The 25,643-nt window shown below is 36.2% G+C and overlaps 1 protein-coding gene across 1 annotated transcript in view; it reads right to left on the bottom strand.

Annotated features, from left to right (window-relative positions):
* NPAS3 (neuronal PAS domain protein 3) overlaps positions 1 to 25,643 on the bottom strand; it is a 745,489-nt gene that overhangs the window by 100,634 nt on the left and 619,212 nt on the right. Inside the window, exon 6 of the mRNA XM_070931372.1 lies at positions 2,696 to 2,870. Coding sequence (XP_070787473.1) covers positions 2,696 to 2,870 — 175 coding nt within the window. The remainder of the gene's footprint in view (positions 1 to 2,695; positions 2,871 to 25,643) is intronic.

Below are 25,643 nucleotides of genomic sequence, written 5' to 3'. Positions count from 1 at the left end.
CAGATCAATAGAAAGTGGTCGATAGATACATCAATGCCAAATCCATAACATAAAGAGTAGAAGAGGACTGAATTTGTTTGTTCATGGAATTCTACACTATAACCAGATGGAATGAACCAATATGATATTTGGATGAAGAAATCAGGGAGTTTGAAGAAAAGTGAGAGAGGAATTTGCTTGAAATATAGATAGCAAAGGAAAAATCAACTCAAGATGAATGGGTTAACATGTGACAATCAAAAATAAATTGAAAAGTTTTGGCAGGAGACTAACTTAGTGGCATAGTATGCGTGGGAGCTGGGGTTACAGAATTTTCTGAAGATAAAATCATGTGAATTGCAAAATAGAATGAAAGGTTAAATAATTGAGATAACATGAGAATTCCCACCAGAGCAAAATTTGAGCCCTTCATATTTAAAAGAAACATTCCAATACTATCTTTATCAAGAATTACAATAACTGCAGTTGTATTTCTGGTAGTGTGATCATTGTGGAGCTTCGTTAAAGTTTGTTTCATTTTGGAAACTCTTTGACTGCAATTCCAATCCTTGTTTATGGAATGTAATTCCCACATAATATTATAGACCATATTTGTCCTGTTTCTAGAACTTTACCTGTCTAGTAACAGGAAACAATATCCTGTTGTGCTATTCATCAAGGGAAATCCTATGAAAGTGGAATTTTGGGGGAAGAGGAAGCACGCTAAAAGACCATGTAAAAATTAATTCCCACTTACTCATAAAGAATTTATGGGACCCATGTAACCTCTGAAGATTGGAGCAAATATCTCTTGAACTTAGATCCTGGCATAGATGAAGATAAATTTATATTGCAGTAAGATGCTGCGCTCAAAGATAATAAATGATTAGTTCTCTGCTAAACTTACAAAATACTTTGAAAAATCCCCATCATATCAAATCACAGTATTTTTTCTACTATGCACATAGATTACTGAACCAGCATAGTCAGAAGAGTAAAACCAGTTACTCTGATTTATCTTGTTTTTCAAAGGAAAATCACAGTGAAAAAAAGAGAATGTTAAAAAAAATCACAATAGCCAAGAATAACCTACTGCATTTTCTTCCATATAGCTTGGCAAATTAAATGTTTAGCATCTTAAATACTACTTCATGTGGTTAAAATCTTATACCAATTATTTGAAAGTCAGCAACAATGAGTTCAGCAGGCCTGCTTCCGAGGATACAGGCACATGACTGAAAAACAAATTTGTATCAATAAAGCAGTTTAGGGTTGAAATGAGGGATCCTTGTGCTCTCTGAGTTTCCTTGTTTCCTTGCAAACGTTTCATTACCCAAACTAGGTAACATAATCAGTCTAGCACTGAGGATGTTACCTAATTTTGGTTATGAAACGCCTGCAAGAAAAAAGCCAAGCTCAGAGAGCACCATCAAACAATTTTTTTTTTATCTGTCCTTATACCCTCATAATTATTGTTTGTATAATCCCCCTGCCTGCTCCCAACATTTCCAGTTTTCCATCTGGAAAGGCTTCCATTTAAAAATACACTATTATTTTTCTGGTTGTTCTGATACTCAACATAGACACTTTAGTTTACTGTTCTTTATAAAATGATCACTAATAAAATACTTTTGTCTTATGAGCTTGCTTCAAAACAACAGATCAAGTACAGTACAAACATATTTAAATAGTAGAAAAATAATTTCCCAAGTAAGCAAATAAAGGGCTTCAAATCAGCCTTTGTACTTCATTAAAAATCTTAAACTTCTCATGAGAAAAATTAACATTTAAACTACTGCTGCTTGGCCAAGCACTCCACCACACAAGAATATGAAATATCTCCTCTAAAAAAGTACAAAAAGGACAAAACCACAAATGTGGAACTTCAATTAATTTAAAGCCCCAATCAGCAAAGAATAAATCCTTCGCAGATCTAATTACCAGAGCTCTCGGAAGACCCAAGCAGACCAGCCAATCTTCCTCGTGTTTGAACAGCTTGATGAACTAGGGGACTGATGGATATCAAGTCATTTTGTTTAATTTATAAATGGATTTTCCCCTAATACTTAAATTATCATCAGTACAACACAATGAAAATGGGAACATTCAGAATGCAAAGTCTATAAGAGGCCTGGGAGGAATTCCAATGAGGAATGTCACCTCTGTTCATTCCTCTATACAATTGATCTAATTAAATACTGAGGGTGGAAAGGCAGTTTAAAATGTAGCCATTACTGTTTTCTTTTTAGCCTTAATTTATCTGTTCACATCTTTCAAGTACCTTCTGATGTTAAAAAATAAGAACTAAGAACTCTACAAGTCCCCAAGACTTTTCATTCTTCACAAGCTCATATTCATAAAGCTTATTCAGTGATTTTCCTGAATAATAAATAAATGCATTACTTTTAATTCCTGCAACAATAAAAAAAAAATGAGATATGAAACCTGAGCTTTTTCAATAATTTGAAAGAGAATCTACATCGACTGGTACTTTCTGTATGTATTGTTCAACCAAAATTAGAGCTTTGCTATTATACTTATTAAAATGTCTCTTTAATTCCAAACCTCTTCCTTATTTAATTACTGCTTAGAACCGAAAGCTGCCCTGAATTGTTAAATACAATTAAACCTATTCATCGTCTTTTCACACCGGCAACATGAGCTCAATTATTTGGTTAAGGCCCACCAACCTACTCATTCTGATTGTAATTCCCACCTGGCTCAGGGGTCTCAGACTGAGAAGATGAAGATGCTGAGCTGGCTCCATCCTCGGCTGTTCCCTGCGAGAGAAGGCCTCGTCCTGGGGGAAGTTTCATGCCCAGCTGCTCAGCCATCTCCACGTGGTCACCAGGATGGACATAGTCAAACACACTGCTGCCTGTCAGTTCCACCTATGGGGTAAAAACAGGGGACACGAGAACAGAAGACATTAATGTAAGTTTTTCTTTTTTCATCTGGAATCTATTATAAATGCATCTCTTCCATCAGTTCTAAAAAGTTGGAAACTTGAGATTTATGTAATGAATATTAAAGCATCTCCTGCTCCGATATTGAAAATTGTATGTATCTTTTATGCAACACATATATCAACTGACAAATAAAAACCTCATTTTCATTAGATCATTTAGACACCGAAGCAAAATTCATTTGATTAGAATATGCAGTTTAGCTGCAACTCGCTTTCCAAACCCCTATCCTTAATTGACCCCAAAAATTGATTTGCATTAAAGAAAAGTCAGCTGGCATACAAGCTCCCAGTTTAAGCCTACAAAAGTTTGTTTTTTTAAAAAGATACAACTTTCCGAATATAATCCTGCATGAAATATGCATACCTTTTGAAATCAGCACAACCTTCACAGAATGCAGTGGCATGTTGCCAGGCTGTGTTCTACTGGAAGACCCCCACCTACAATTAAGCAAGCACTTTGCTTTTCCCTGATTATTTATTTACTATGTTTGTAAATTGCTCCAATCTTATCACTCTGGGTGAAGTACAACATAGGAAAAACAAACCACAGACATGTAAAGAGTAAAACAATAATGAATAAAAAAGCAACACACACACACACACACACACAGAAAGAGAGAGAGAGAGAGAGAGAGAGAGAGAGAGAGACAGACAGACAGACAGACAGACAGACAGACAGACAGACAGACTTCAATTACACCAATCAGGGGATCTGGGAATGCAGCCTCCCCCTCCCCCCCAATGATATTGCTCTACGCAGAACTGGAACTTATCTAATGCTTTAAGTATAAACGTACTTATGAAGTTCTGATCTAATAAATTATTCTGTCAATATTCTGATAAACCATAAAATAATTGCAGTATATAATGGCATTGCTGAAAGGTGTCAGGCACCCTTCAGTCACATGTAGAAATGGATAACAAATTACATTTGAATACTTACCGTGTTTCTCCAAAAAGAAGGCCGGGTCTTATTTTCTTTTGACCCCCGAAAAAACGGCTAGGCCTTCTTTCTGGAGGATTCTAATTATTGACTCATCTCATGGCAGTGGCAACAACAACCCTGCCCAGCAGGAGCCCACTGCTAGTCCACTTCTTCTGCGGCCACTTGCCACCACTTGCACGCATCGCCCCGACCTCCATTTTGCCTTCAGATCCCTGCCAAAAGGCATCTGAAGGCAAAATGGAAGCCAGGGCAATGTGTGCAAGTGGCGGAAAGCAGCCGTAGAAGGAGAGACAGGTGTCGGGATGTGCGAAGCCTGGTAAGTACGGCAGCTCCACCCCCACCCCCATCCCCACCCTAGCTTATTTTTTACCTGTGTGCCTTGCCCCACCTCCTGCACCTTGGGGTGGGTTGGGTCTTAATTAGGGCTAATTTTGTGGGTGGGCTTAATTTGATCGCATGCGCTCAAAAACATGATAGGGCTTCTTTTCAAGGTGGGTCATCTTTTTGGAGAAACACGGTTGTAAACAAAGTTGAAAAGTTATTAAATTAGAGAAAATAGCTACAAAAAAACTATTCATTAGATAAAAATATTTAAAAATATAAAGATTAAAAGATTACAGTGCCTTAATATTTAGAGCAAATTACCCCCTACCAAAATAATGAATGCATGAATGAATGAATGAATGAATGAATGAAAGAAAGAAAGAAAGAAAGAAATCTGAGTAAAATTCAAATGCTGTCATGTTAACTCATAAGTCCTGCTATATACCATAAGTATAATCTCAAGGTAAACATGGATATTTGGATTGCAACCTGACTTACAAATCACAACTTTTCACTTGTGTATTGTCTCTTTAATTATTCATTAAGATGAAATTCAAAGATTTGTGATAGAGAACTATTACTCACAGTGTGTTAGGGTTGAATAAATCTTACGGCTTGAGGGAGAACCCTCGTTTTACCATTTATTCCACTGATGATCTGATTTTCTATGAAATTTTGCCTTATAAAGATCTAGCTTATACTCAAATTTTACTCTAATGTGATAATTAACAACAACGAAGTATCACAGTGTTTTGTTTTGTAGGCTAATTTTTATGAATCCCTCTCTGGCTGTAGACATCAAGTAGGATTGGAGTATCTTTTAGAATGAGTTGGATCAGATAAGGCCTTTTCCTGAGTTGTTCTGGGACAAGCTTCTAAATGAGATAATGGGTAGTTCATAATAAATACACAAATCTTGCCTATGCCAGTATACTCTTTTCTAGTAATAGGAAACTGCTTTCTATTAGGTCAGTCTGATTTTCACTGAGCAATATTTTTTTCTGACTGGCAGTGGCTCTCAGACCAAAGCCTTTCTTATCCCCTGGTTTTTTCCCCTCAACATGGGTCAGAGATCAATTCTAACTTTCAGTGTGCAAAGCATGTACACTCCTATAGTCCCAGAAGGAGAGCAATGCTACTGTTAGGCATTATTCAACTTTAAATTTGTGTAGATAGTCTCATTGCAGAAGCAAGTAGCACACTTCACCTAGTGTGTATGTATTTGTGTGCATGAAGCCCAATAATAAAGGGAAATTGAGGCTGACATATTGTCTCAAGTGGTAATGAAGTGATAAACTCCCCAGAAGGTAGAAGGTAGTTATTAATCTGCAGCAGGGGGATCATTTTTTCAGAATACTCCCTAAGTAAAAACATTATTTGTAAGTATGAACAATCACAATAGAGAAAAGATTGGGTCTGACTCTACCATCTTGGATTGCTAGATGCAGGCTTTTATGACCACTAACATTATTTCTCATTTTATTTTCAAATTAAATTAAATTAAAATTAAAATTAAAAATTAAATAAAAATTAAAACAACAATGCAATAGCTACTAAGAGCTAAGGCTTGTTGATTTAACAACAAAGAATTATTACCTAAATTGTCTGTGGCTTTCTAGGAGTCTTGTTGTATTTTTGTTCTAAAATTCTCCCAATGCTGAATGAGAACAAGTGTGCCTCTAATCTAGCAACCAATCAGACTTGTTTTACCCACAAAGTAATTCATTTAATTGGTAATGAATCCAATGCACCATCCAAATCAAGGCAGCATAAAAAACAAACAAACCTGTAACAAGCAATTAAAATTATTTATTTATTTATTCAATTTCTTTAGCTGCCCATCTCAATCAATTCCAAAAGTATAAAATAATTAAAACAATAAAACATTTTAAAAACAATAAAAATAATACTAATTTAAGGATACCAAAGCTCCATAAATATATCTAGCTCCTTAAAGTACAATTAGACAGAGTAAAGATTTTAAAAGCAATAAGCAGGCCGTATCAGATAGCTACCGATCAAATGCCAATCAAAACTATTCTGGTTTTTGTATTCTGCCCTAACTGAAGATTCAGAATAAACTTCAGAAACATGAAGCGCATGTGTCTTTTATTGTATATTATATATAGTATTTTATTGTATATTGTATATTATAAAGAATTTATATTCCTTCCTTCCTCTCTTCCTTCCCCTCCTTCTCTTCCTTTCTCTCTTCCTTTTCTATAACTGTCCATCTCAGAAAATGACTCTTACAAGTGAAGAAAATATATTACAATTAAAATACTAATAGCATTTTAAAGCAATAAGAACAGTAAAAGCATCCAATTAAATATACATAGCACATATTACCAGAGCACAGACAGTTGGTTGCTCCTCAAACTTGCTCTGCAACAGACAATGAGGGATACCGACAGTCTTGCCATTGGTGTGCTGGTAAGCATATAACAACCTGCTCTGCTGTTCCTTGCTGCAAGCCACCAGTCAATCAGCATACTAAATGTCACACCTCAGCTCTGCTCAACTGGCTTGCAAATCTCCACAAAATTTAATAATCACATCTTGTAAACTGCCTCTAGCACACCACTGTAAATTACTGTATCTTTGATTGGGAATATATACCAGCGGTGTCAAACTCACGTCGTCATGGCAGCATCACATGACTTTTTTCCTCCTTTGCTAAACTGGGTGTGGGCGTGGCCAGCGCATGACACATCCAGCCTGCGAGCCGCGAGTTTGAAAATCCTGACATATACTGATAGAGATTCTGCACAAATGATTTGACTCTTTTTATATAATCAGGTCTTGAGTATTCTGATCACATGCAGGACAAATTTTTGAAGCAGATTTTTGGACTTCCATTCATTAAAATTAGGGTGAAGGCTTCCAAGTGCAATAGGACTGGCTAAATCTGAGGAACAGCTAACCACAAAGTGACCAGACGTTATAAAGTGAGGAAACAGACAAATTATAATGCAGTATTTTCCTAATAAGAATCTACATCCAGAGGAAAAGGCTATTACCAGCAAAAAGACCTAGAAGCTAATGTTCAGCAAAACAAAAGCTTTGAGCATAAAGCATATTTTCAACAATTTCTCTTGACTCCACAGAGTCCCCAAGGCATTTGCTAAAAATGAAATGCAGTCATAGTGTCTGCAGCTTAGTACTTTGCTTGTCTTCTGGTCCATGGGTCTTATTATTAGATCTAGCCAACATGGCCATCATTTGATAGGGATACCCATAACATGCTGCCCCAATGGCCATCTGATGCATACTTACTTGCCATAGAAAACATTATTATGGTTCTTACACATTTTCTCTTTATTGATTGTCAAAATTTTGCTTGATGCGATTTATACTTAGTAATATTACATTGTTTAAAAATATTATAAACCAGCATGAAAATCTGAATAGAAACATGGGATAAAAAAAGTTCAAACATATGGGTAAATATATGTGATTTGCGATAGTCTCCAGAATAGTCTCCAAATTAAAAGTCATTTATAGAATAAGTACTTTGACAACTCAAGGGGCATGGGAATATGGTTTTGACTTGTTGCAAATCCTTATGGCATATAACTGTACTGCAGCCAGTATGGCAGTAGGCTTCATAGTGTTAATAATACAGACTTAGCATACCCAGTTGACCATTGCAATATTTTAAGGAAGGAATTTTGAGGGAAAAACAATAGCCAGAAACTATCGAATAATTTACTGAACTGCTCCAATACATTTCTGGGCAAGGAAAGTGTGCCTTTTTAACGATCACTAATTTCAAACAAACAATAAAAATAGTCATTTTATTAATTTCATTTGATATTTCAATTTCTCAAATTCAGTTTACCAAATTACTGCAGTGTGAAATGCTTAGCGGCCATGCTTACTATTAACAGGATTATTGACATATAATCCCTTCTTCCCATGGGGCAGGAATGAATTTGTGACCCTGATTTATGCTTTGTTATCGTATTCAATGAAGGAAATGTCGGTGAAGAATAATCCTGTAAAAAGTATATTTAGCAGTAAAATAAAACAATCTCTTTACATGCTAACTTTTCTAAAAATAAGCATCTCAATTTCAAATGATGGCTTACTGAAACTGTTTATTTTATAAGCTTGTCTGCAACTGAAATATGCTTAAAATGCAGTTGGAGGCTTTTAATTTAAAATTCAATTCCTAATTTACAGATAGTAAAGACAATTTTTACTTGACACTGTATTTTATTTTAGGCTTGAATGAGTTAAATAACTTGTTTTTTATTCATCATTCTTTCTACTGAATTGCTTTTATTTAGTAGCAGGAAGGCACGTTGTTAAGGGAAAAGCAAGGTTATGAAATAAGGAATGCACTTGAATACATGGGGTTTGGCAGAATGGTCTGGTATTAATTCATTATTATTATAACATTTATATGCTGTTAAAGACACTTCCAAGTAAGTTTTAAAAGGGATTGGAAATAACTCTGCCCACATGTGCAAAAGAATCAGTTGTGTAGCATACAGTAAAGGGAGAGGATATAAGGGTGAAGCAAGAAACAAAGTGTGAAAGAAAGCATCTGTCTTCAGATTTGATGTTTAGCTTATTTGCTCCTGAAAGTGGTTTATTTCTTCATCAAGCCACTTCTTTTTATCTATGTTGCTATATACATTACATTCTTGTCGGGGGAAAGTCTACTTCATCTAACTAGCAGAAGATTAAATATGAATGGAATCACGTACAGTACAAATTAAATATGTGATTAGAGAGTGACAGAGAATGACCCAGGTGTAAATCTCTGCTCAATGATAAAGCTCAGGAAATCACTTGGGCTAGTAAGGACCTCTTAGCCAAGGCCAGAGAAGAACACCCTTCTTCAGGTGAGAGGGGTTACACTTTGCCTTTTAATTTGTTTAGAAGCCACGAGGGGTGGGCTTAAGACATCATGAACTTCCAGATTGGGCAGAGCATATGTTTGGCCCAGCTGTTTTTGCATTTTTTGGAGGGTTGTATTTTAAGCTTAGTTCCATAGTGGCAACATTGCCCATTTTGAGCTGACTTTTTAAAGGGGGAAATGAGTACTTTAAACATTTAAAATGTAAACGAGCCCCCAAGACACATGTACACATACACACAAATGGACTGAACATTTCAGCCCTGCAAATTCAGGAGGGAAGTCTGTGTATGGTGAACTGAGAACCTTGAAATTACAAGCTCATGAAATTCTTTCTCATACTCTGGGCGCATGGGGAGAATGAAAATGGAAGAAAGGCAAGATACAAATAAATGTACAGACTATTGTAACTATCTTTTTTCAGAATAGTATTATTAGCTCTCTAATTATTGATATTATAGTGTTGGAAATCAAGAGGCAAAAATCAGAGTCCAATATTAATCAGCAAAAAGATAGATAGATATCTCATCACAAATCAATGTCGTTGACAGGATTCCCCCCTATTTTATTTACAAATTAAAATGTATTTATATTCTATATTAGCCATTAAATTAAGCAGCTTCTAATTAAACGTTGAAAAATACTTTGCAATGGAATCAATCCACTGAAATACACTGCAGTTAAAGAAAAAGTATTTACATGATCTACTACTATGCAGCAAATCCCATATAGCATTTCTATTAACAGGTAAGAAATAAGAGTGTAGAGAATATGATTTGGCAGATAGAAGCCTTGTATTGACATCTGCTGATAAATGTGTATGCTTTCCTGGAGCCATAGATATTGGAGTATTAACTTTTCAACTCCTTAGTCACTGCATAGCCTGACTGATTATTGGTTATTTAAACATAACTTTGATAATTTTTGCATCCCTGCCACATTTGTATCAGGTCTGAGCAGAAGCCAGTTCCAACATCACTGTAGGATCAGGATTGTGTAATAACGATTATAATGATTCCAAATACTTGCTGTCAGATGAAAAGAAAAATACATTGAGTTATGGATCAAAACTGGATGGGTACAAGGGTACAATATAGGACCTTGCTTAAGATGAGACAGCATACTAATTCCACTAATCCAGGGTGGGCAAATATGGCCCCTTTATGCCCTGTGGACTTCAACTCCCAGAATTCCTGAGACAGCCAAGCTGGCTCAGGAATTCTGGGAGTTGAAGTCCACAGGTTGTAAAAGGGCCACAGTTGCCCACCCCTGCACTAATCAATTATATATTTACGCACGGGATTGGATTAGAAGACCTCCAAGGTCCCTTCCAGCTCTATTCTGATTCATTGATTGATATAATGGTAGTGGTTTTCCTAAATTTCAAGCAAGAGACTTTCCCATCCTATCTGAGGATGCCAAGGACTAAATGTAGGAACCTACTGCTTGTACAAAATGTGCCCCATAGGCCCATCTGACTGGGGGATTGACAAAATGGCAGGGTCATATTCAATAAAGCTCTGCAGGCAAATCATTTAGAGGGTTCCCCCCCATTAGTTTTAAGCCTCCTCATAATACTCTACACCAATTCTGAGTCTTTATTAATAAACAAAAATATATACAGAAGAAATTGTGGACTGACTGCTTCTGGATTATGGTACCCCATCGTTTACCTGCTTAAAACCACTGAGATACATTTTTGGAGGAGTCAGATATTGCCAATATACACTCAGCTCTATGCTTTTTTTTTTTGCATTTAACGCTTGCCTATGTTTGATTAAGAATTAATGAATATGTTGAAATTAAAACCAGAATGTCAACAGGAAGCATGGATTAATTATTGGAATCCAATGACTTCTGAAACAAGTCTTCGGAGAAAGGCGGCATACAAGTTGAACAAATAAATAAATAAATATGCTGTTCCTGAACTATCAGATTCATTGCTTGAATGTTTTGCTTGATTCTCAATGTCCTTTGTGATGGCAAGTAGTTGTTTGCTAAATTAAATTTAATACACCAGTTATCAATATTCTTGAACCAATATTCTGTCAAATATCCCAGAAATAGCTACATAATGCCCAGCGTACTGCAACACATTCATGTTGGGCCCACATTTGAAGATCATCCAAAATCATTAACAGTGATAGGTTAGCAAGTGATACTGTGATATGATTGGTGCAATATAGAAAAAAATATGTTGTTTTCTATTTTCCTTCGGCAGTTCTTTATTAAATTTGTAACTACTGCAGTCAAAAGACTCCTAGTGGTTCACAATATAACCTTAAGAAGAAACAATACAGTACAATGTTTGTGGTAGAAACTCGAAATTATTGAATAATAAAATTCAATACAATAACCCCCACAACTCCCATTAGATTGACACTTCACTCTCCAACTGTTTAAGTATAATGTGCCATCAGGTCAATGTCTATTCTTAGTGACCACACAGAAAGATCTTTTGCAGAATAATCTGTTTCCAACCTGGCCCTTCAGATCTTTCAATGGGGTACCCATCAACATCCATTTTACTGCTAGTCATTCACTTCTTTTATCTTTCCCAGCATTATAGACTTCTCAAAACGCCTGGTCTTCACATACTATAATGTGCCCAAAATATGTGTGAATGCTAGCACTAAACTTCACATAATTGTATATAGTTACAATTACAGTTAAAAAATTTTTTTAAAAAACTTTTGCAGCAGTCATTGAAGTGAGAGGGTCTGTATAGATCAGGGGTGTCAAACTCAAGGCCCGGGGGCTGGATATGGCTCGTAGGGTGCTTAGATATGGAAAGAGGGTTGCAGGAGACCATTGCAGCTGAAAGTAGAGCTCGAGTGGGCTGCTTGCAGTCCTCCCGAATTCCGTTTTCGCTGGCACAGGGTTGCAGGAGGCTGTCACAGCCAAAAATGGAGCTTGGGAGCCCATTTTCTCTGGCAGAGCACACAGGCCACCACAGGCTCCCCTGACATGAGTGTTGTCGAGCTGGCCACGCCCACCCTGGCCACACACACCCCAGCCCCCCCCCAAGGTTAAACACAACCCTGATGTGGCCCTCAATGAAATCGAGTTTGACACCCCTGGTATAGATGGTGTTGGAAATTCATAAATCAAACAACAGCAACAAAAAGCCACTCTAAAATTGGTCTTCGCTCTTTGCTAAAATTGCTAATTGCAATTATTAATTTTGGGGAAAGGTTCTAGAAGAATTTATTTTCCAAACATCTTCATCAAAATTCAGCATGTCCCTTAACTTGGTTTGTTTGTTTGGTTATTTATTTATATCTCTCCTTTATTATTTTTTTAGAAATAACTTAAGGGGGTGTACACATCTAATCCTCTTTCCTTCTTCTATTTTTAAAAATAATTATAAAGTGTATATTTAATATTATGTACTGACTAGCTTTTTTTCTGAGCCAAATACAAGAGATTTAAGGAACGAGGGAAGAATGTTTGGAGTGAGAAACCTCAAAATCCAAATACCCCAAAATTACATGAGTTTGGAAATGGAATACGGGTAATGAAGAAATAATGATAAATGGTTTTATGTGCTATGTGATGCTCACTGTTCACATATTATTGCTGTAATCAAAGTTTATACTCAATTAATAAGCATCAAATCTCAGATGTGAGATTTGATCTGGGACTTCAGATTTGGGATTTGAATTTGTCAAGTTGCACAGAAATAGCTAGCTTGATTTTGTAACACATTTATCCCCAATTAAAAGTCCTGCAATTGTGTGAAATACATTTAATATCCTGTGACTCTTGTCTTGTTCTACACGAAGAATGGTGATTTGAAAAACAAAATATCTGTTATCTCACACTGCAACTTGTACATGATCTTCTGAGGAAAGACAGCAAATAAATTCATAAACATCATCAGGTAGGATGATTATTCATATCAAAATGTTCATCATTTGTGTCATGATGCAATTCACCCAATTACATGATTTACATCATTTTGGCTCATACAAGCACATGTATAAATGTGCTTTTCCTATTGTATAAGGCTAGGGAAAATATTTAAAATACAGGGGTGGGCAAGAAAAAGCATAGAAAGTCGGCATTTTTTTAAAAAAATGATGAGAATTAGTCGGGACAATGTAATTGTTTAGTAGATTCCTTTGGATCTAGCTCAGATCCTTCAGTATCATTGAGTTGGCTGGAAGAAAAGCTTGCAATCCATGTTCATGTTTCTTGTAAAGATGAGCAGATATTCGCCAGTAAATGAGTCTTAATTTTATTTTATGTGCTGCAGCCATTTTTCAGAAGAATGGCAGATGCATCACACAATCACTAGTTTCACATATTGCAGCCTGAGGGTCACTATCTAACAGATTTAATTATGTCCTTCTTTCTTTTAGTTGCCTACATAAAATTATATGACTAACAATAATGGAATAGCGCCTTCAAAGGAGAGGAAACAAATATGTTACTCAACCTTATAGATAAAAGCTCAACTAATTTTAAAGCAATGCTTTGTATCCCCAATTTCCAAATTACTATGGTCAGTAGTATCAAAAGCCACCAACAGATCCAATAAGATACAGCATCAGGGCTGTATCCCATCAACTCTTTCACAATAAAAGTAGACCATCATAGAAATGATTTAAATCTATCTCAAAACTAGATCTGATTCTAGATGGAAACATTCAGGACTTCCCCCAAGATGGTGTGTTCAGCAGAGGGCAATTTTTTTTAAAAAAAATTGATTTATATGCCACCCTTCTCCGGAGACTCAGGGCGGCTTACAATGCGCTAAGCAATAGCCTTCATCCTTTTGTATATTTATACAAAGTCAGCTTATTGCCCCCACAACTGGGTCCTCAATTTACCTACCTTAGAAAGGATGGAAGGCTGAGTCAACCTTGAGCCTGGCGAGATTCGAACCTGCAGTAATTGCAGGCAGCTGGTCTTAATAACAGGGTGCTTTACACCACTGTACTACCAAGGCTCTTTTTCTCAATTCTTTTTCTCCCACTAATGAACCGCTGATTTCTCCACTGAAACTGGTTATTTGGCAACTTTGCCCCCTGTTTTTTGAAGGGAGTCTAGGAAAGACCCAAGATAACCTTTGGATGATAGTGCACTTGCAGAGAAGAGGGGAGAGAGAAGAGGGGATCTTGAAAACTGCAATTCTCAGTAAGGGTCGATTGGAAGGTCGGGTCATTTTTCCTAAAGATGCCTGGATTTTAACTGCACCTTTTAAAGCTTTGCTACCTTTCATTTATGACTAGTTGACTGCTGACCTATTTTATAATCCCTTGCTGGACTTTTACAACTTTCTTTTTTTGTTCTTTCACAGATTACCATTGAACTCCAAACCACTTTCATTTTCACTGTAAGGAGGTTTGTGGTGAAAATATATTTTTTCAGGCAGTGAAAGTCATCCAATTGGACTTAAACTTATTTTATTACAAAATTTGTTCTTTCTAGCTCTTTAAAAAAAAGAGCTCTGATCTTTATTTTTAAATTTTTAATGGGAAAACTCCCCCTTTTTAAATCATTTTTTATTGTGGAGAAAAAAAACCTGTATCTCAACCTTTCTCTGTGGACGCTGGATTATGTTTTATCTGCTTCTCTTGTTCTTAGAAAGAACAGTGTGTTTTTAAAAGGAGATAAAATTTTCTGGGAGCTGTGATGGTGCAATGGTTAGAATGCAGTATTGCAGGCTGACTCTGCTCACTGCCAGGAGTTCGATCCTGACTGGCTCAAGGTTGACTCAGCTTTCCATCCTTCTGAGGTTGGTAAAATGAGGATCATGATTGTTGCGGACAATATGTTGACTCCATAAATCTCTTAGAGAGTGCTATAAAGCACTATGAAGTGGTACATAAGTCTAAGTATTATTGTTATCTCTGTTTGAAAAAAATGCTCTCCAACTTACAGGTTTTATTTGAAAATATTTGATGGGTCAACAATGGCTTTGAACCAAACCTAGGACAATATCCAAAAGAAAGAAATAACAGTTGGACCTAATTTGCAATTTGAGGAATTGGAATCTGATCTGTTGCTGCCAGATGTGAAGAAGAAAGTACTTGGTTTGAAAATTATAGATCTGCCAGAAAAGATTGAAATGAATATGAATACAAGAAATTCTGGGATAATAGAATTGATGAAGGATGGACTGGACTTTCTTGGCAAGATGAACGCTCTATTTTTAAGGAGAATTTTTCAACAATGGATGCTGCAGAAATATTTACAACAGAGGCCTATAAAGTTTGGAAATGAGATGCAATTGTTGGGAAAGTTCCTAATTAAATTTCTAAAGAAAGGTTTTATTATTAAGAGCCAAATGAGGGTATTTGATCCTAGATGGATCAAAGATAATGATTGGGGTGATTTATGTAGGTAAGCAACTGTCGTAGACTTTCTATGAGTAAATTACAATAACATATTGTTAACAGAGGGCTTTGAACTTTAATTTTGCTGTTGTTTAATCTATTTTTTCTTCATATATACAATGTATGCCAGGTCAAATTGGGTTGCATATAGATGGAGAAGTGTATAAATTGTGGATCTGTTTTCCAAGGGGAAGCTATTATTGTTGAAATATATCTGTTAGTGTTCAACAATAGGGGATATATATGTGGTTTTGGCTTTTTAGTTCACATTTTAAAAATGTTCTTGTCCAGCTTTGTTTTGTCTTTAATTTTTTCGTTTGGATTTTGTATTTTAATCTTTTGAATAAAAACATTTTTTAAAAAATATGTATTTATTTAGTGAGGGACAGGGATGGGAGGGAAGGAGGGAGAGAGAGAGAGAGAGAGAAAGAAAGAAAGAAACTGGGAGTGTATCCTCATACTCTTTTTCAAAGAAAACTAATTCTGGTAATTAGGCAAAAACTAACCAATATTTCTGAGTCTGGAGAATGTTTCTTCAGGAGGAGCTGCCCTATTTTTTCTTTAATGCAACAATGCATTTATCACAGTCTTTTTGATGATCCACTCCATCAATTAGTTTGTTTTAATTAGCCCTAATAGGACTAATTAGGGGTCATCCTTATAGCTACTTCATATTAATTTTACAGGTGTCCTCAATTGCAACAGCTGAAACTGATTTTATAAAAAAGTTGAATCCTCCATTTTAGTTTTACTCAAATCTGGCATCCAAATCAATGGGGAGGTAAGCTATTTTACTTTCAAAATATTCAATGAACTTGTGACAATGGGATGATGGCTTAGGCAGTCCAGTCATTAGGCAGGCATTCATGAACTCTGAACAATTCAGAATAGCTCAGCAGATGTAATAGAAGTACAAATAAAAACTTTAATTTTTTTTAAATATATAAAGTTTCAGCACCAATGTGGCATGTTCTGTTACACTCTAACCATTAGCTCCTAGAAATTTCATTTTACATTAGGCTATAACGCAGGATATATAAAGTCAAAGAGAGAATTAATGATCAATTATGTTAATAAATAGCCTCATTTCACCATTCCAGCACACTGGCTTCAACAACTCAGATCATAGAATATCCAGAAATCTATTAGATTTCAGAGGCAGAAGAACTTCAGTGATCCTTCTTGTGGGAAGTAACTAGTATCATGAAATTATCTTAACAGATAATCTACCCATTACCTAAAAGGTCATTTGAAACTCTATGTTCTGATTACCCCTCTTACAAAAAGAAATATTTTGAGAATTTGCCCATTGTTGGGTGAATATCTAGTAACAAATTAGATTATCTTGGTGATGATATTCATTGATAGCCAAGCTGATGGGACAACAGACTGTGCAGAGGAATCTGCTACCATAATCACTATGTTCATTGACATGATAGAAGCCCTACTCCTTTTTTTACATGCCTGCAACGGCGCACAGTGCACATTTAAAAGGCACTGCGGTTTGGTCACCTGAGTTGCACTCATCACTTTGGAACCAGTGACTATTCTTGTGGATGCCCCTAACTCCTGGCACCAAAGTTGACTCATACATCATTTTCTTTATGTGTGCACAGTATTTGGACACCAAGAAGAAACCCATGGGGATTAACAGACATTAAAGAGAAACTACATCATTTTCCCAATACCACTTCTTAGTGTGTACATAGATAATGAAACAAAATATTAGAAGAATAAAAGAACAACCTAAACTTCACAGTTATACATTTCTTTGTAATTTGCAAAGTATCATACAATGTTTAGCTACATAGCTATGGAGATTCTCAGTCATCCAGATCATGGTTGTCCCAAAGGTGCTTTTTCAAGAGGCACCTGGACTTTCTGGTTTTTTTTGAAGATGTTTCGCTTCTCATCCAAGAAGCTTCTTCAGCTCTGAGAGCTGAAATGTCTTCAAAGAAAAAAACAAGTCCAGTTGCCTCCTGGAAAAAGCACCTTTGAGACAACCGTGACCTGGATGACTGAGAAACTCCATAGAATTTTAGTCCTTTTGTATTAATATTGTGAGCTGAAGCAAATATATAAAGGTGGAGCTTGTGTTGTGGTATCACAACATGCGTTTAATCATTTTGACACTATTGTGGCTGGGGTTTGGGATCACAGAGGGATCTTCTGGCAAAGTTTTGTTTTTATCTATTTCCTCATCTAATGAGGGCTTCTGAGAGTAGGTTATATTTATTTACCAAAGGTTTTAATAAAGTTGATATATAAGCAGTGGTGGGATTCATGTAATTTAACAACCAGTTCTCTGCCCTAATGATTTCTTCCAACAACCAGTTTGCCAAACTGCTCAGAAAGTTAACAACCGGTTCTCCCGAAGTGGTGTGAACTGGCTGAATCCCACCACTGTATATAAGATATATTGCTTTCATTTATTAAGCTAGGGGCTATGAAAAAAACCATAATGGTCATTTTGTCTTGATTTCTTTTTCAAAAAGTTCTGCTGATTTATTATAATCCTAGTATATATAGGACCTTTTTCAAATTGAAATGACAAGCTGACTAGTAAATAGTTGCTTGGATCCATACTTCCTGCTTTCTGAAGAGCTGCCTTCATTCAGTCTTGTGGTGCTTTATTGGTTCTCTCAGAGTTACAAAGGATTACATCTTTTAGCATGCTATGATAAAATTCATAATTTTGAATTACCTAAAGGAAATATGGTGAACGTCAGTGGTGGGTTTCAAAAATTTTCGCTACTGGTTTGGTGGGTGTGGCTAGGTGGGAGCATGTGACTGAGTGAGCATGGCCAACTTGACATCACTCATGCCTGCGGCCATTCAGTCACATGACTCTCCACCTAGCCACGCTCACCAAACCAGTAGCGGGAAAGGTAGGAAATTTTTTGGAATTTCCACCTATCTACCCCCACCCTCCCTTCACCAGTCACCTGCGTTTCCCCTCCTTTAGCAGCCCCGGCCCTAGCCCTGCTTCCTCCCCCCCACCGCCTCTTTGTTCAGGCTCCTTACCTTCTGTGGCGGCTGGTCCAGAGTCTGGAAGGCAAGCTGACCGGAGTTTTTGGCGGCCCCCAGCCAACCGCTGCTGCTGGAAAGTGGCTGGCAAAGAAGCATCCCGCCTCTTTGAGAGCTGCTTTGTGGCTGTGACAGCTGGCCGCAGGCCACCAGAAACTACCAGTGGGAAAAGCTGCTGCCGTCACCATGTTCTTTGCGCATGCGCATCCCATTGGACTTGCAAGCAATGGGATGCATGTGCACAAAGAACATGGCGGCGACGAACATGGTGGCCGGGGCGAGTGAGCGGCGACCAGGGGACCAGTTCAGGGGTGTGGCCAGCCTGCCATCGCTACTATTTCGGTGACCTTGGCCAAATTCCCACCACTGGTTCGCGTGAACCGGCTGAATACCATCTCTGGTGAACGTGTCTTCACTGATCTTGGGTTTCAATTAAATTCACTAGAAAAGCAACATATACACTGAACACATACATATACTCCTTATGTCTTCTTTTTTTCCTAGGGTGAGTGCATAATTTTTTTGAAGGGGAAGTATTGAGCCAAAATGGATTTCAGAAGGCCCACCTTCCTTCTGGCACATTTTTGCTGGCCTTAATAAAGTTACTTTCATGATTATATGAATAAAACATCTATAACTGCTATGGGACATTCTATTAAGACTGCAAATATACAGCCACATATTAGTATATACATACTTTAATTGACTATTTTCAATTAAATCCAATGAAATCTATTGGCATACAATGTAATACGCATACAAAGAATTTTATTACATTGGCATAGTAGGTTGATCTCTCAAGCAGGTATTAAAGTGTACTTTACATATATTCCTACAGATATTATTTTAGCTTTGACAATGAAAAATTCAATCAAATTAAGCTATTAATAATTTAAAATATTTAGATTGTGGATTTTTCATATCTTCAATCAAGGAATAGTTTCTGAGAAATCATTAGTCTACAATTAAAAAGAATGAGCATATCATCAGTGTTCAAAATCAGAATATTTGAGGAATGTAGTATTTATAAATTCCAATGCAAACTGACTTAATAATACCTCTTGAAATTATATGCCAAAGAGAATATATTTCTCCTTTGGATTTTAAACTTCTCCAAACTTTGCAATGCTGTTACTGGCAGAACAATACTTTATTGTTTTCATTTAGTATAGATTTAGTCATACATATTTTAAATTTATCTTTAATGAATTAATTTTCATGTACCCTGTTTTCTAATTGCATATTCAGCCAGAAATATAATGGAACAGGCTGAGAATTAGTATAAGCAAAAGGGAATGGAATGGAAACAGATCAGTCTTGAACTGGATGATGGTCCTTTGTTAAGCACTTGCATGCTGACATTCACATGTGCACTCACCATCCAAGAATATTTAGCTGGCAACAAATACTTAGTTGACACTTCCTAATTAAAATTACATTTCCAAAGAAATGGCAAATACATCGACTATATTTGATATGGCAATATAAATACATGAAATGCAATTACTCTTTAATCATTTAAGCTGAGATCCTGAAACATGGTTAACAATATGCTATTTACAGTTATGAAACGGAATCTAATATAGTCCAATTCCACCATTTCTACTGTAATGAGTTTTATTGTGACCAAATTATTAAGCTTGAAATATTGTTTTGACTCTTCACTTATTTAATTTACACTCTGTACGACTGGCATGCCCTTGAAATATTTACAGAACTAAAAACAAAACAAAAGCATTAAAAAGGCAACAATAAAAATAATACAAACATAAAAAGCTTGCAATTAAACTAACAAAAACAATCTGCCCAGTGAGGAAAATCTAAATGTAGAGTTAGAATACCAAGCATATTTGCCTCGGAGAAAGATCCCACAGACAGATCTCTCCTGATATCCACCCATCCCACCAAATGTGGGAAGCAGTGTGTCTGAAGAAGCCTCCAAAATATTATAAAGAAGAGCACATAGAGAAAAAAAGTATCCTCTTATCAGTTGTGTATGAAAGAAAAACACGGAAAACCTATTCCTAAACAATGGAAAATAGTTAGTTTGATTGAGTAAAAAAACAAGTATCATTTAAATTATGAGAGGAGAATATTCCTTTGTATGGATAGTTTATTTATCACATGGCAATAGATTACTATCAGCTAGAAGCAGGGACTTGGATATTTCCTGATTAGTCTATCTTAAGTCCATCACATCCACTTTATTGCAAGAAGCTGCCATTACATCCATATACATTGGAAATAATCTGGCACTCACAACAAAATAAAAGAATGGTGAAGTGACAGTGTTGATATTTGACTGATTTCATCTAACTAGTTGATTTCTATCTTTCATCTACAGATACTATGATGCAAAAGAAAAAAGCCTACCTCAAATTTCTATGGCTTCATGAGCCAACAGATAAGCAAAACCACTATGAAAAGGTGAAATGTATTATACCTAAAATTGGATTAAAAGCAAATCAAAATCTAACCATGAATTTATCATTTCAATGAATTTCAATGCATGCTTCAAAATCTGCTCGAGATCTATTTGAAAATGAATATGTAATCATATAGACACATCTTTTTTTACAAAGCGAGTACTGTTGGATGTGTTCTGTGCATTATAATTCATGAGCAGAATAGATGACTATTTGAGAAGTATTAAAATGAGCTGACTTTTCAATGTAAGTATCTTGACAATAAGTTTTTCTATTCTTGCCAATTGAAAAATGTAGACAATTGTGCTGAAAAAATAATATGTATTGTAATATTCATTGTACAGTAGAAGTATAGTAAGTGGCAATTCTGGACATTACAAGAGACACAAGGATTATTTTCTGTGATTGCACAGAGAATACTTGGATTTCTTGTGAAGCCTTTGCATTGGAAATGAGATTCATCAGTCTGAACAGGGCAGGGTTAGAGCCCTTAGCAACATGCTTATTTTGTAGAAGGTCACTCAATAATAACTTCCTCTGCCCTCCAAGCTTATTAAGACTGACTGGCATATATTAATGAAAACACCTGATTCTCCAACCATAAAACCCAGACAAAGACTTTATTTTAATATTAAGGAAGGAACCCTTAATTAGCAGGGTTTCAAAAATGTCAGCTTCTTCTATTAGCTGTTCTGGTCCATCAAAGCTATAATCCCTACTGTCAAATTTCATCATATGATGGACAGTTTGCTAGCTGTCTTTTTTTTCAAACACTGATCATACTGAGGGAAGCTGTTCTTATTTTGCAATTGCATTTAACAACTTTGCACGCGTTTCTGTGTTGAACTACTGATTTTCCTTTTTTCAAAAGTTCACTTTTGTCAGCTAAGGGAAACAAAATAGTACAAGCTAATACATGGACACATACTTAGGGTTTTCTAGAAGATTATTCATAATATTTCATGTTCTCTGAATATATAAAGAAAAACATACTTGCAATGGGTTTCCATCAGTTTCCTTACAGAAAAAACCCACAAATGTTTGAAACACAGATACTTTAAAAATGCAGAATTTTTATGGTAAGCTCTTTCTGTGCTGGAACAATCTATTCAATTGGGCAGTCAGATTATTGCTCCCCAAATTCAACACAGATGTTTTGCTTCAAGTGATCGTTTGAAATGTGTTTATACATGAGGTTATGCCCCAGCATTTTTTTTCAAAATAATACAGAGATACAGAGTTTCTGGAAAACTCACAAGAGGAATAGAAGGGCAAACAAGCTTTCCCTGCTCTGCTCAAGCTTTCCAATCTGCTGCCTTTGAACCTGGATTGAGTATAAAATATGTCCATCATAGTATCAATTTTAGTCCTCCATGAATAGCTTAATTTTTTTAACTAACTTGTTTACCTTCAGCACTTCTTCTGTTGTTTACTTACTTCTCTTTTTACACCTTTTCATGAAGTGTATACAGCAACCTCTGTCTACGGGTTTTATATAAACATATGAAATTATCCTAACCCTAACCCTAACCCTAACCATAGATGGAATTACTGTCCATCTAGATCAGGATTGCCTCACTTAACGGCCAGAGACTTCCAACTGCAAGAATGAACTTTTCTTGGGCTTTCTGGAAATATCAGGAAACGGATATGTTTATTATGAACTATTATTATAAACTGTTATGTTTATTATATTATAAACTTGTTTAGTACAAAAATAGATGTTGCTTTTAGAATACCATGATAGGAAACAGAAGTGCCTACAGAATTGTAGAAGTTTAAATTCAACATATTTGGAGAGTATGGCAAACAGGGGTATCTGGGATGGGAGTGGGGATCAAAACAGTCAAGATGGCCCTATTCCTTTTTATGGGTGTCATAATGGAGGCAGGCCTTTAATCAATTTTTGGTCCCCTGTGGATTGGAAGAAAGTTTATCTGACAGGTATAAAGAAAAGTACCTGAGCTAGGAGGCTTTGCTCATAGTCATTCATGCCCTCATTACCGCTTGACTGGACTACTGTAATGCACTTTAAATGGGGCTGCCCTTGAAAAGCATTTGGAAAATGCAGTTGCATGGCTAGTTAATGATGCCAATTATATAGCACAAGTTACACCACTATTGCAGGAGTTGCAATGGCTCCTGTTTGTTTGTTTCCAGGTGCAATTCAAGGTGCTGGTTGTTACCTTTAAAGCTTGGGACGAGTTTAAATAAGGGAACATCTTCTCCCAATATTTTCTACCTGTCCAAATCAATCTAATATATTGGGAATGCTGCAGTCCCTTTCAGCCAAGAAATGCTGGCTGTGGTGGTGGACCAGGAGGTGTGCCTTCTCAGCAGTAGCACCTGCCCTCTGCAACATTCTTCCCTGAGATCTCAGAATGACCCCAACCCTGTTAGTTTTTTGAAGGCTCTAAAGCAGTGGTGAAATCCAGCCGGATCTATCCGGCTTGCACAATACAATAGGGCTGGTGGCGGGAGGCTCTGCCTACCCTCCCGGATGTCATCACATCCCGTTTTTGACCCTCTGCGCATGCGTTCACATTTGCGATCCAGTAGTGAAGGTAAGTGCATTTCACCCTTGCTCTAAAGACCTGGTTATGTGCATGAGCCTGGGGTTCTGGAAGTGTTAAGGGCCCCATTACCTGGTTGCACTGTTAATTTTTATGTAATTATTATGATTCTCATAATCTTGCTTATATGTATAATTTTAACTATCTTTATGTTTTTATGGTTATTGTGATATTGTTCACCACCCAGAATCAATTGGATGGGAGATGGGTGGCTATAAAAATTGAATAAATAGAATAACATAAAATATAATAAAGCCCAGGCTTTCCAACTCCACATTTTTAATAAAGACAAAACATTAAGCAAATTCAAAAGTTCACCATTAGGAGAGAAGTTTTAGAAATGGGGCTTCTGTTTCAGTTCAAAATTGGTTCTCACAAAGCTTACCTTTGCTCTTGATAACATCATAATGGGACAGATCCTTTTACAAAAGCTCTAAAAATCTCCTTCCTCTACCATCATCCTATAAGTTTTTTCCCTTCCATCAGCAATTTCCCTTTTTTTCAACTACTTAACTCAGGAATGTCAAACCTTAGTGACTTTTAAGACTTGACTTCAACTCCCAGAATTCCCCACCCACCCAGCAGTTATAGAAATTGAATTCCATAAGACTTAAAGTTGCCAAGATTGGACCACCCCTTGTAGCTGGTTGCTACAATAATCTTGATCAGTGGGGGAAAAATATTGTCCCTCATCCTCTCCCTCATATCAGCCATCATGCCTAAGATAATTTTAGGTTTTGTAAGGTCCCTTCAAATATTGTAATTTTGATTCCTGAGTTTAGTTTGCACACTATCCCAGAGATCCCTTCATAAATGTTTTAATAACTAAATAATCATTTGCTAACAATTATATTCTGAACTGAGTGCAAATTTCAGTTGAAGCCACAGTGCTTTGTACATTTTAAAGGCAGACAGCATGATTTAGTAAAACAAAACAAAAACATTAAAAAGGCAATAATAAAATAATAAAAACATAGAAGCTTCTTACATCAGATCTGATTACCTATCCAGTGTCTACATTCTTGCTGCATATTATCTGTGCTGGTTGGCAATAATCTTGTGAAGGACTCTACATATACAGTAGATTTACTGTATTTCGTAAAAAGCAAATTTCAATCTAAATGATGCCAGTAAGTTTGACTTCATACCATGCAGTGAGATTTATCATTATGAAGACACTGAACAAATTTTTAGGGCTCAAAATATTTGAAATAGGTCCCACATCTTAATATTATATAGACTGAAAAATCAGACGATACTGAAATGTTATTACAAAATGCAAGGGCTGTGCTTAATCAAGTGAAGGCCATATAGATTAAAGATGGGTAACCTTGCTGAAACACTTAGGCTATGCTGGTTAAGGCTCCTGGGAACTGAAATGGAACAAAGTTGAAATTTGCAGGTTCCCATCCCAGGTGTAATTACAGAACAGTGATAATGGTAATAGGTAAAAAAAATAATAATTTTTGATGAGACACACAGGAAGAAGGAATATTTGTAATTATGACCAAAAGGAATGAACTATTTTAGATGTTTATTGGAATTCTAGGTTAAAAGAAAGTTAGCTTCATCTTACAGTGAAAAGAGGGAAGCACAGGAAACCCAGAGGCCAGATCGGTTTCTTATTTGTAGAAACGCAAATCATTTGGTGACATCTAAATGCAATTGTTATTCATCAATGTTTCTATAGCACAAAGCTAGAATCTGTATGCGAATTCTTTGACAGCTGTACTATTATGTCAAATAATTATGTCAAAACAATATAACATGGGCTAAAAATGTAGAAGCTAGGGATGCCAACCTGCCATTTCCCTCCCCCAAAACCCGGCTGCCCAACCTTCTGCTTTAGAACCTTACAGTCTGGCAATGAAGGTAATTAGATTTGCATGTGGAGTGTCTACCCCAGTTTATATTTGGTAAATAAGAAAATACTTTCCTTGAAAAGGAAATCAGTTTAGTCCTTTCATAATAGAATTTCTCTGTGTTATACTGGCTGTAATACTACCTCTGTTAAAGTCAGATTGGCTAATGTTTATTGACATCAATAGAGTCTGGACTATTCTTTAGATCTTTTTGATAGATTGAGCTACCAGCCTTGTCCTTGTATATTATCTGTACAGTGTCTATATATCATGAATAGATAAAATAACATTAAGGGCTGGAGCAAACTGTTGCGATGCTTTATTTTT

Source organism: Pituophis catenifer, unplaced genomic scaffold (genome assembly GCF_029215685.1).
Source record: "Pituophis catenifer annectens isolate HBS135680 unplaced genomic scaffold, rPitCat1.0.hap2 SCAF_1, whole genome shotgun sequence".
Taxonomy (NCBI): domain Eukaryota; kingdom Metazoa; phylum Chordata; class Lepidosauria; order Squamata; family Colubridae; genus Pituophis; species Pituophis catenifer.
Note: the sequence above shows the minus strand (reverse complement) of the source record. Positions and strands in the feature narration are given on the sequence as shown.